Source organism: Carassius auratus, chromosome 20 (assembly GCF_003368295.1).
Source record: "Carassius auratus strain Wakin chromosome 20, ASM336829v1, whole genome shotgun sequence".
In the NCBI taxonomy this organism is placed as follows: domain Eukaryota; kingdom Metazoa; phylum Chordata; class Actinopteri; order Cypriniformes; family Cyprinidae; genus Carassius; species Carassius auratus.
This window is the reverse complement of record NC_039262.1, coordinates 11708662-11719950: the sequence shown is the minus strand read 5'-3', so window position 1 is coordinate 11719950 and position 11289 is coordinate 11708662. Positions and strand designations below refer to the sequence as shown.

Below are 11289 nucleotides of genomic sequence, written 5' to 3'. Positions count from 1 at the left end.
CTTATTTATCACGTGATGTCCTTAGTAGTTGTATGTTTGACAAAACTGTACTAAATACTACATATCTGATTACTGGCAGGATATATATATATATAGTAAGGATATATATCCAAGATAAGAAATTATTGTGGCAAATGTAATGAATATTAAAAGCTGTAGAAGAGATTATGTCAATTGCAATCCTGAAAAGATTACATTAAACGTTCACGTAATCACAAATTACTGTGATTGGTCAATCCTGTCTTTCATTACCAGCGCTGAGAAAAGTAACGTGTACGATGGTACCACGTGACAACGTCGTCAATACATACTACTTTAGCAGACGGTTAGTTGGTAGAGTGAGTAGTCTATTTGTTTTTAATCCAGGGTGGAGAAGACGCTGTTAATCGGATGGGTGGCTCGGTAAATCCAAGATAAATGGAGGGGATTGGGTTTTTGTGCACAAAAGTTAAGCATCCTTTGGCTTGCACTGAAAGGAAGAACAAACTTGAAACGCTATAGATTGGAATCAACATCACATCTTTAGTTTTTTTTCTGAAATGTAGGCTATTGACTTATGAAATATAATGGAAATAAAATGTTTTAATAAGCTACATGCTGATAAATACAGCAGAACATTTTTTTTTTATCTAATTGCAAAAAGACACGAGTCCCCAGGGCCCATGTGACCAGCCTTTTTGGAGGACCCCTCTTGTCACCCAAAACATTTTTATAAAGCCGTAAAAAATCAGTTGAATCATAATACAATTGTAATTTGATTTCTTATAGGCTAATTGAGATTTTGTCAACCACTTTACTGCTTTAATTTCTCAGATGTCTGACTTTATTTTTGCATATGAGAAAAATGCCCGATAAAAATTGACAAAGCATTTTGCTTTGAATAGTTGCCAAATATAAGAAAAAAGTAATTGTGAGAAATAAAGCCACACAAGAATAAACACACAATGGGTTTAACATATTTCAAAACAATTTAGGCTTATATAAAACAGCTGTGCTGCAATAATGCATTTAGAAGCCACCGTTAGTATTAATAAGTAGCCATCAAGTACAAATTCAACCTTGCCAGATACTGCAAGTCTCCAAAGCAATTTGTGAATGGTTTACTAGAAGAAAAAACTGAAAATGGACCTACAATGAAACAAGTAAAGCAAATGAGTGAGAGAGTCAAAGGCATTTTATACATTATGGATGGTAATAGCTCCTTAGTAATAAAACAAAGGCTTATAATTTAACCCTTTTCAGATTAACCTGAAATGCGTTTATAATTAAGATATTTTTAGGATGGACAAAATGATCTTCATTACAGGGCAGAGGCACAGGGAAGCTTGTCTTCCATTACCATCTTTCTTTACAGCAGTGTTATCCAGTGTTACAAATCAGTCCTGTTCCCCAGCATCTTAAAATGCATTGCACATTTCATTGTCTTTTTCTTTTGAATGGCACAAGGATTATATTGCAATGCAGTGCCTTTCAGCCGAGAGCTCCTTCACATTATGTTTTATTGTTTCAGGCCATTCTTAACGTCCATTCCTCTTTGTTTGCATCAAGTAAAGAGTCAAAGGCTGCAATGCAGATCACAATCTGCCTCTCCAAGGCTGTCATTGTTAAATGGCTGGTTAAGTCTCAATGTCCAATGTCTCTTGTACTACTGGGCTACAGGGATTTGCTTTACAGGGACGTTCTCTTGTGCTTGCTGGCTGGTGCTGGGTACATCAATGTTGGGATCGTCATCCACCTGGTAGCATTTTCCCAGGTTCTTGATGATGTTGAAATTATAACGTGCAGTGTCCGCAATGCTGTTCTCCAGAAGCCAGCCATCAGACTCAGAGTCAGGGTCTCCTAACCTCAGCACATTCTCCATGGCCGTCTGAAGATAGCGTACTCCTGTCAACACTGACACCTAGAGAGAGAAAGGAGAAAAGGTTTAAGAAAACGAAGAGGCTATAAGTGTTTCTTGCTTATAGAAGGAGGGGTTGCAGTTTCAAATCTCTCTCAACTGACTTTTTATTTTTTATTTTTTATTAAACCATCTGCATCTGTCAGTCAGTAGATATCTGAAAACCCTTGCATTCGACTGGAGATGTTAGACCAATCCATAATGAAAAAATTGTTATAATAGGGATAGATAGATAGATAGATAGATCGAAATACATTGAAGTCTGTAGTAATGGCTGCTGCAAATTCAGTTTTGCCATCAGAGGAATACAATACAATATATATATATATATTAAAATAGAAAACAGGCTTAATATCACACCTCAAAAAGCCAGATGATGAGAACTATTAAGCCAATGGACTGCATTATCTGTGTGTAGTGCTCCAGCAGTGCCTGTCTGCAGCCCCTCCGGTTCAGGTTCAGCTCCTCCTTCTGGTATTCGTAATTATAGTGTGCTGAGTTGTTAGTGATTTGATGCTGGATGCAGGGACGAGGAGAATGCAGGCCACAGCAGCTAAATGGCACTCCGTCGATCAGATACTTCCCCTCCACATTACTCCGCAGTCGTCTGAAGAAGAGTAGAATGCATTAAATAACTTTCTGCAACAATTTTAGTAAACCTGCAGTGGTGGCCAGAATTATTAGAACACTAGTATTTTCACCAGATAAAAAATGGTTTTAAGTCAGTTATGTCTGTTTTTTGCTGTAGTGTCACTAGGAATATCACTTTACATTTCCATACAGACCCCTCACTAATGTAAGAAGCACCCTCAGTGATTTGATTCTGGAGCTGGTGGCCTGACATTTTATCTTACCTTTCAGATTTTCCTACCCAAGTTCACTGCCCATGCGCACATCAATATTGCATCCTTTCCCTCATACTAAACAATATTAATTTATCTGCATTACTGTAAGGGTAGGTTCAGGGTTGGGGTAGGTGTAGACGTTAATAAACCATAACTTTACAGTAGCATTGTAATACCCACTGTTTTAGTGGGAGGTAGGAAAATCTGACAGGGTAGAACAAATCGACAGAACAGCGGGCCTGTTTCCAAACATTCATTTTGCCATTAATTGTAATAATCCAGTGAGATCTTTGTTTGCACAAGGAGTCTGACAACAGGCAGTGCTCCACAAAGAGATCTGATCTCATCCTCATCAGTCTGTCTGGAGTGACATGAAGAAACATAACAAACTGAGACAGACTAAATCCAGAAGAATTGTGGCAAATGTGGTCTCCTGAAGCATCTTGGAAACGTTGTCACAGCTCTTCTGGATTTAGTCTGTCTCAGTTTGTTATGTTTCCTCATGTCATTCCAGACAATGAAGATGAGATCACTGTGGAGCACTGGCTGCTGTCAGACTCCTGATATTTTCTACTGACAAACTACAGCAAAAGATAAAAATAACTGACTTAAAGCCATTTTTTAGTTGGTGGAATTACTAGTGTTCTAATAATTATGGCCACCACTGTATATTTATGGTATACCCAAAATAAATACTATGTTGTAATTTACTCACCCTCATGTTGTTCCAAACTTGTATGGCTTTCTTTCTAGTGGAACACATTAAAAAATGTCTGTTGAAAGTCAGAGTGGTTGGGTGTTATTTTGGACTTGGCTGACTTTCCTTGTATGGACAAAGTCAACTGAAAGAAAAATTCTTCAAAATATTATCTTTTGTGTTCCACAGAAGACAGAACATCATACAGGTTTGGAATGACATGAGGTGATTAAATGATGTTTTCATTGTAGGTGAACAATGGCTTTAACCGCGTAATATTAAAGTGCATTGTGGGTAGAAATGGACTTACTCCGCAACTCCGCTATCAGTCATATCCAGGTAGCGGTTGCTGATCCACTGAATGTGAAACCAGTCTCGATATCCTTCGTTGCCACAGCACTGAAACTGCATTTGCAGCATGTCCATTGTGCGCTTGATGTAGCAGCGGCCTGGCATGTCCGTATCTTTATAGTAGCGCATGGCGTCACGTAAGCCCAAAAACAGTGACTCCTCCAGATCATTACGCATGCTATAGCACATCAATGCTCCCACGAGGATACAAAATGTAAAGAAAAAGGTACATATGATGTAAGGCAGCATCAGCAGCTTCCATCGCAGGAACTTGGTAGTGTCCACACAGTCATAGCAGATCTTTCCCCCAAGGAAGTTGATCGCACAGGCAGTCAAGCCAACAAAGATAAGCATGTTTGGCACTGACACAATCTCTTTTGACATCAGCTCCCGTCTCTTCACAATCTCCACCTTTAAGAACAGACCCAGGCTGAAGAGCGTGACTCCAGTTACCACAGACACCCAGTTCAGTACCCATAAAACCTGGGCCAGTTTGTCTCTGTTTGTCTTCGTAAATGTCACTTTTAAGACTGCCATTGTTGCTTTTATTTGTCTCAGTGGTATTTTTTTTTGTGTCCAGGTGTAAAGCTCATTTTATTTTAGGGTGATATAACATACTGTGTAAATGGGAGAAGACATGAAATATGTTCCACAGGGAATAGGAAAGTAATCAGGGAGAGAAGGCAAAGAGGGCCACATAAGCAGCTTAGGTTAGGTATTTTTACACTCCTGGATGACGGCCTTAGCTTCATAATAGCACAGGTACTGAAATTAAGATAAAAATGAAACAAAATAAATACATGCATAGTTTACAATGTCTGAAAATGGCCATTTAATATATACTGTATATATTTGTAAATTTCTATAACTATACTATATACTAATATAATGATACGTACTGAAAGATTATTTCTGAGTTGTATGTGCAAGCTTATTTGAGTTCAGTAAATGTAGAAATGTCAATTCTTTTGTTAATATATTTATGTTTATAAGGCAACTGTGGCTCATAGTTATTTTTTGTTTTAATACTTATTGAGTATGCGTATGGAGTTAGGTGTAAGTAATCAAGATATTGTCAGCTTGTCAAATGTAAAGTGAATTCCATGTACACAGTCAAAAATCATATTATAAATTATAATTTAACAAATTACAAATAGCATTTTTGACATTAGATGCTACAGAAGGCCATTATATGTTATTCTAGGCACTATTATAATTTAATACCATTCTAAGTTGTATTCATACAACCCCCACCCATTTAAAACCACATAACTTACCTACCCAGATATCAAGTAGCTGAATATGGGCTTGCAATCCATGGATCTTGATTGTAGATACTGTCATATTGCCTTTTTTGGCATATTTCAGGTAAGGGACCACAGAAGAGGTGAGGAGCAGGTTGAGAGTGAATTGTGTCCAGACTCACTGTGACCTCCACCTAATCCATTTATCCTCAGGATTTAACAGAACTCTTCCAAGCCATCTGGGCCAATCCCAAACGAATAACAATGCTAACACGTTCAACAAGACGTCCACTCTACTGAACAGAACATGGGATATATTATAGTTCTCTTATACTGAATTATTATTCTTTTCTCATTTTGTTGTACAATATTTACTCTTTCTAAATATAATTTATTTAGTTCATATTTAATATTTTCAGCAGTTTACGTAACGATGCTATCATTGCAGTCAAAACGTACAAATGTTAAAAGATGCTGTGAATGCAGGGGTGACATTTGTAGTCGTCGTCCAATAACATTATGCAGGGATCCATCCCCGTCATGCGCAGTAGCCAAAAGCAGTCGCCGGAACGATGGCCGTCGATAATTTTCTCTTTGGCCAGTGTATTCTTTATTTTTTAGCATTTCTTTTCGGTTTCATTTCCGTTGTACCGCTCTCTGAAAACAGCGATGACTTCAAGGGGAAATGTCTGCTGTTTACTGAGGGGATGTGGCAGAATGAGAACATGACAATGGAGAAACAGCGCTTTATAGTTGAAGAATGGGGACCAGAGTCATCCTGCCGCTTCATCACTTTCGTGGGCATCGTGTCTCTCATCCTGTCCGCCGTACAGTCGTGGCGGACCTTTTTCTTCCTCTGCAAAGGCCACGACGAGTAGGCAGCCCATTATTCACTCAGACCGCATTGCATATTAAAACATTCCAATCAATAAATTATGTGTTGTTTATTTGATGTCTTCACATCTCCTGCAGCTCTCTTTTCCATGCCTTCTTGAATCTGCTCCTGTGCTTGTTGGTGGTATTTGTGGTGTTTGTAGCTTGTACCATATCCAGTGTTGGCTTCAGTTCATGGTGTGATGCTGTCACTGAAAATGGAGCCATGCCCAGCAGGTAAACTGTTTTAAACCATTTTAAATCAGTTAGAATCAAGCAATATCACACAAGAGTGCAGCACTGTCTCATGGATGGGAAACAGTCATGCTGTTATTTAGTAGGCTATTACAAAGACCAAGCATATTTTTATGCTTATAGTAGCCTAATATAATCAAAATGTTAATAATAGTAATAATGAAAATTGGGTGATTTTTTTTTAATTTAGCTCTAAAATTTCTTCTCTGCCTTTAATTTATACATTTCCAAAATGTAGTCACTTTCAAATTACTTTTGCTTTAAGGCAGCTGTATGCAGTTTTTTGTATTTAGCAAAGTGTTTGTGAAATGAATCCTTCATTTCAACGGTCTTTTTGAAGTGTCCAGTTATGAAATTTTGGTTTGGAATGACCCTTCTCGTTTATCCTGTTTGAAATGCAGTGATATACTCCCAGAACAGATATTTGGAGGGAGTGTGTGAAAACAAAACAAAAAACAAAAGCCATTAGTCTTATTAGAAGTCCGTGTTCCATCACAATGATTTAGAAACTTCTAGGTAAAAAAAAACTTATGGTTGCTTTAAATTTGGTTTATTTCATTCGACAGTTGTAAGGATCTGCAAGACACAGATTTAGAGCTTGGTGTTGACAACAACTCCTTTTATGACCAGTTTGCCATTGCACAGGTAAACATTAATCTTAAAATTACATTTACAAGCAGATATTTACAGTATATATTTCATGAGTCTCTTGTACATAATCTCTGCTTGGTACTAATATGTTCTTTGTTTCACAGTTTGGCCTGTGGTCAGCCTGGTTATGCTGGTTTGGTCTAACAGTACTAGCCTTCCTAAAGGTTTACCATAACCACCGGCAGCAGGAGCTGCTAGACAGTCTTGTTCAAGAGAAGGAGCTCCTGCTAGGTCATCCTTTACAGAAGAGTTCTTACAACAGGAATGCCATGATTTAAACAAAATCTCTCATGTAGTCCATTTACACTGCACGAGTCAGTTTATGGGAGGAGAATTAAATCCTCCGAACAAACATGTTTTTTTTTATAAATCATATATAAATCTTTAGATCTGAGTCTTAGTAGATTAAATATTAGCTATGCTCATGTATAAATAAATGATCAGAGAACACCTCATATTCAAAACAGATAGCAGAGTTAGTTTCTACTGTTGTTTAGAAACATCCTTACAGAACTCTCATCAAACTCTTCATGGAATTATCTTTATATTCACTCTTATTTATACATATAAAACACTGTCTGTGAGATATTACGTTGTACCTAATTCTCTTGATAAGGCAGCTGTGCATTAAGGAGACTCAGTAAAGTGTGAATGAGGATGCTGTCTTTGAGCAGATGTCACAGCTTCACAGTTCACTCAGATATGAAATGTAAAGTCTGCTTCACTTAGAAACAAATACTGCCTTTACTGTACATGGGAGCAAAATATAACCAGAAATAAAACTGAATAATTTCTCGTATGCAGTCTTTATTCTGTTACATAGGTGCAGAGTTTATCTTTTGCTTTTAGCTAACACAATCTAAATTGGAAAATATTTGATTGCTTTTCCTTAATATTGCAGCTCCTTTATATTATATTTTAATAATATATATAAAAACTATTTTGTTTTGTTGTGGTACTTTTTTAGAAATGCAACTGGAATTTTAATTTTAGTGATATTATGGCACCTCATACATCATAAATAATATTGAGTATTTAAATTGATCGTGCATTCTAGACTAGCATTCTTTAATGCATGCTAGTCTAATGCAACCCACTGGTCTTCGTGAAATTTTGCAGTTTCATTGTCTCCATCACCACCAAGTGGCTGATAAAAGAAATTGCTACACAAACAGCTTTGTTAATTTTCTTTTTTCTTTTTTAATCAATTTGCGACATAATGTGATTGTTGTAATTATTATAATGTGATTGTGACCGTTGATACCATATCAATTCTTTTGTGATAATCCCACATAAACACTCTAAAAAAGTACAAATATAAAACACCATGTAGAAAACAAACATATTCAATATAACTACATTAACCTGGCTACATTATTAGGTCAATTCAGGTAAAAATAATGGAGGGTGATTAAGTTGTTTATTCAGCAATACATGCATCAGAAAATATATTCTATCAAATTATACAAATGGTTCAAAAAAGCTTTACATTTACAGTACATTTTAACAGTTAGCAGACATAACACCTAAGTGATTTAAAAATGGAAAATATATGTAGATCCATAACATATATCTACACACACACACACACACACACATATATGTATATATATGAGTGAAGAGTTCAGATGCAAAAACTAAGTGCCTTCTGGTTTTTTCTGAAAATTATACAAAACATTTACATTTACAATTATTTTAACAGTTAGCAGAGCACACACCTAAGTTATTTATAAGTGGACTATATATATACATATATATACATATATATACATATATATATATATATATATATATATATATATATATATATATATATATATATATATATATATATATATATATATATATATATTCAGAAAAGTACATTGAAATGACTGAACATAAACATAGGAGCCCGATAAAAACGCTAATTTTAGATAAAATTTTTCGATGGCACTTAGAGGCTGAAAGCAGATGCAGATATTTAACATAAGTTCTTACATATGCTAGATTCTTGTCTCTGGACTTAAGGCATTTCTGATATCTTCATTTCTCCGTTGTGAACATTAATTCTGTTTGGATGAAAGGAGAAAAATAAAGGAGGAGAATGATTAGCCTACAGAGTAACAATTCCCCGCTTAAAATGCACTCCTGGTTTTAAAGATTTGAAATGTCAATCACCTTTTTTTGCAATGTGGTAAGACCTTGTACCAACCGATGCGCCACACAGCAGTGCGTAAAGACGGACTTCCCCAAATGTATAGCCCCGAAGTAGACAGTGCATTGAAACGAGACAGTATTAAAAACGGGTTCGTGCCATCGCTTTTAGAATAAATGCCGTATTTAGAAACTTGCTTTACCATTATGTTTATAAAAGTAGGGTACCAGAAGATTAAAAAACTAATAACGACGACTATTATAATCTTTATAGACTCTGCCTTGCTGTCTCTCTCCGCACTTGGCGGGTCTCGTGCAACTTGATGTTTGGCAACGAAGAACAGTTTAATCGTCATCCCCACATTTGTCAACACGACAATTTGTAACAAGGTGACGGTGTATGAAAAAAACTGGTTTGCTAATAAACCTGGCATAAAATTCTTCACAAGTTGGTTAAGAACGCAAGCGTGGAACCAGCAGTACGAACAGACACAAATGACTACAGTGCGTGAGACGAAGCGCTCGTAGATGAAAGGATAACACACGGCGCAGTATCTATCAAACTGGGCAAACATGAAGACTAAAAGGTTTTACACCGAGGAAAGACGGTAAAATATTGTAAGTTCCGTTTCTGGAAGGGAATCCCTCTTGAACGTCAAAAAGACCCGAGTAATAACCATACAGGCCCGTAATAACGTCACTCATGCTTGTGCTCAGCATAAAACATGAATCTGTTCTGAATTCGTAGATGCTTCGTTTTTAGGATCCCGATGACTACAGATCCTGAGAGCAGAACCGCACTTGTGGAGAATATGATGTGGTAAGCATATAGGATGTAGTGTCCAGGTTCGGAGAAGTCAACAGAGAGTTGAATGCGAGAAACGGTGGCGTTTGCGAAGAGAGTCTGGGCGTTCATGCTAAGTCAACAAATCAGATCTGGTTTATAGAGTGGAAAACTATTTTTAAACGAGAGAAAAATCACGTCAGACCCCCAAGTGAGCCATGTGTGACAGGTGTTGTGCGGCCTTGTCTAGGGACAAATGTTGGCTGCTATTTGTTTACTGATCCGAACTGATGTCGTACACCTTGGGCTTTTTAATGACATGTTTGTTAGTTTGTTTAAAACATGGTCTTTTACACTTATGGCAGTGGTAGCTTGTCCAGGCCAGGCCTATGTTAAGATAAAAAATTATGTTGAGATAATGTGTTTGGTGTGGGGGTGGACAAATGTAGGTTACTTATCCTACTGCACATATAACCATATCCATTTTAAAATAAAAATCATTGTTATGATTTATTTATACAGTGGAGAAAATATTAATTTTGATCAATGCTGATTTTGTAAATTTGCCCACTTGATGAGGGGTCTGTAATTTTCATGGTAAGTTTATTTTAACATATAGGGAGATAAGCAGAAAATCCAGAAAAAAACACACTATATAAAGGTCAGAAATTAATGAGTGAAATAAGTATTTGATCCCCAAGCAAAACATGAATTAGTAACAGGTGCAGAAACCCTTGTTGGTAAGCACATGGGTAAGATGTTTTTTTGAATTTGGTCACCAGGATTGCACACATCTAAAGAGGGATTTTGATCCATTCCTCTTTACAGATTGTCTCTAAATGCTTAAAGGGATAGTTCACCCAAAAAGGAAAATTATGTCATTATTGACTCACCCTCATGTTGTTCCAACCCCCTAAGACCCCTGTTCATCTTCGGAACACAGTTTAAAATATTTTAGTTTAGAGCTTTGAAGCATTGAAAATACATTTTGGTCCAAATATAGCAAAAACTATGACTTTATTCAGTATTGTCTTCTCTTCCGGTCTTTTGTGAGTGCTGTCCACTGCAGTGTAGTGATATCCGGTTTGTGAACGAATCACTCGATGTAACCAGATCTTCTTGAACCAGTTCACCGAATCGTACTGAATCGTTTGAAATGGTTCATGTCTCCAGTAAGCATTAATCCACAAATGAGTTAAGCTGTTAACTTTTTTAATGTGGTTGACACTCCCTCTGAGTTAAAACACCAATATCCCGGAGTGATTAATGTACACAAACAGTATTCTGACTGAACTGCTGTGAAGAGAGAACTGAAGATGAACACCGAGCCGAGCCAGATAACAAACGAAAGATTGACTTGATCTGAAATCTAAAATATCTTAAACTGTGTTCCGAAGATGAACGGAGGTCTTACGGGTTTGGAATGACATGAGGGTGAGTCATTAAGCTTTTCACATGTACGATCAGTCTTGGCTGGACCCTGAAGCGTATGATCACACCAGTTTGATTAGAACTTTCAGTGCGTCACGTCATCAACTGCTGAATTAAATCCACTT

General features: G+C 36.8%; 2 protein-coding genes and 1 pseudogene across 2 annotated transcripts; 1 reads left to right on the top strand and 2 right to left on the bottom strand.

Moving 5' to 3' along the window:
• Positions 1-822: 822 nt before the first annotated feature.
• LOC113120929 (photoreceptor outer segment membrane glycoprotein 2-like) lies at positions 823-4409 on the bottom strand. Its single transcript, XM_026291081.1, has 3 exons — positions 3750-4409; positions 2258-2504; positions 823-1900 (listed from the first exon to the last, which is right to left on the bottom strand). The coding sequence occupies exons 1-3, from the start codon at positions 4325-4327 to the stop codon at positions 1646-1648; spliced, it is 1080 nt and encodes a 359-aa protein (XP_026146866.1). The 5' UTR covers positions 4328-4409; the 3' UTR covers positions 823-1645.
• Positions 4410-5078: 669 nt separating this feature from the next.
• Positions 5079-7604, top strand: tmem179aa (transmembrane protein 179a, genome duplicate A). Its single transcript, XM_026291082.1, has 4 exons — positions 5079-5908; positions 6007-6144; positions 6729-6807; positions 6918-7604. The coding sequence occupies exons 1-4, from the start codon at positions 5607-5609 to the stop codon at positions 7089-7091; spliced, it is 693 nt and encodes a 230-aa protein (XP_026146867.1). The 5' UTR covers positions 5079-5606; the 3' UTR covers positions 7092-7604.
• Positions 7605-8969: 1365 nt separating this feature from the next.
• LOC113037926 (melatonin receptor type 1B-B-like) lies at positions 8970-9865 on the bottom strand (annotated as a pseudogene).
• Positions 9866-11289: the final 1424 nt, after the last annotated feature.

Coding starts and splice junctions, on each gene's coding strand:
- LOC113120929 (XM_026291081.1), bottom strand. CDS start 4,327: ATGGCAGTCTTAAAAGTGACATTTACGAAGACAAACAGAGACAAACTG. Junction 2,505..3,749: donor ACTGATAGCGGAGTTGCGGA/GTAAGTCCATTT, acceptor ACTCTTCTTCAG/ACGACTGCGGAGTAATGTGG. Junction 1,901..2,257: donor TCATCATCTGGCTTTTTGAG/GTGTGATATTAA, acceptor TTCTCTCTCTAG/GTGTCAGTGTTGACAGGAGT.
- tmem179aa (XM_026291082.1), top strand. CDS start 5,607: ATGGCCGTCGATAATTTTCTCTTTGGCCAGTGTATTCTTTATTTTTTA. Junction 5,909..6,006: donor CTCTGCAAAGGCCACGACGA/GTAGGCAGCCCA, acceptor CATCTCCTGCAG/CTCTCTTTTCCATGCCTTCT. Junction 6,145..6,728: donor AATGGAGCCATGCCCAGCAG/GTAAACTGTTTT, acceptor TTCATTCGACAG/TTGTAAGGATCTGCAAGACA.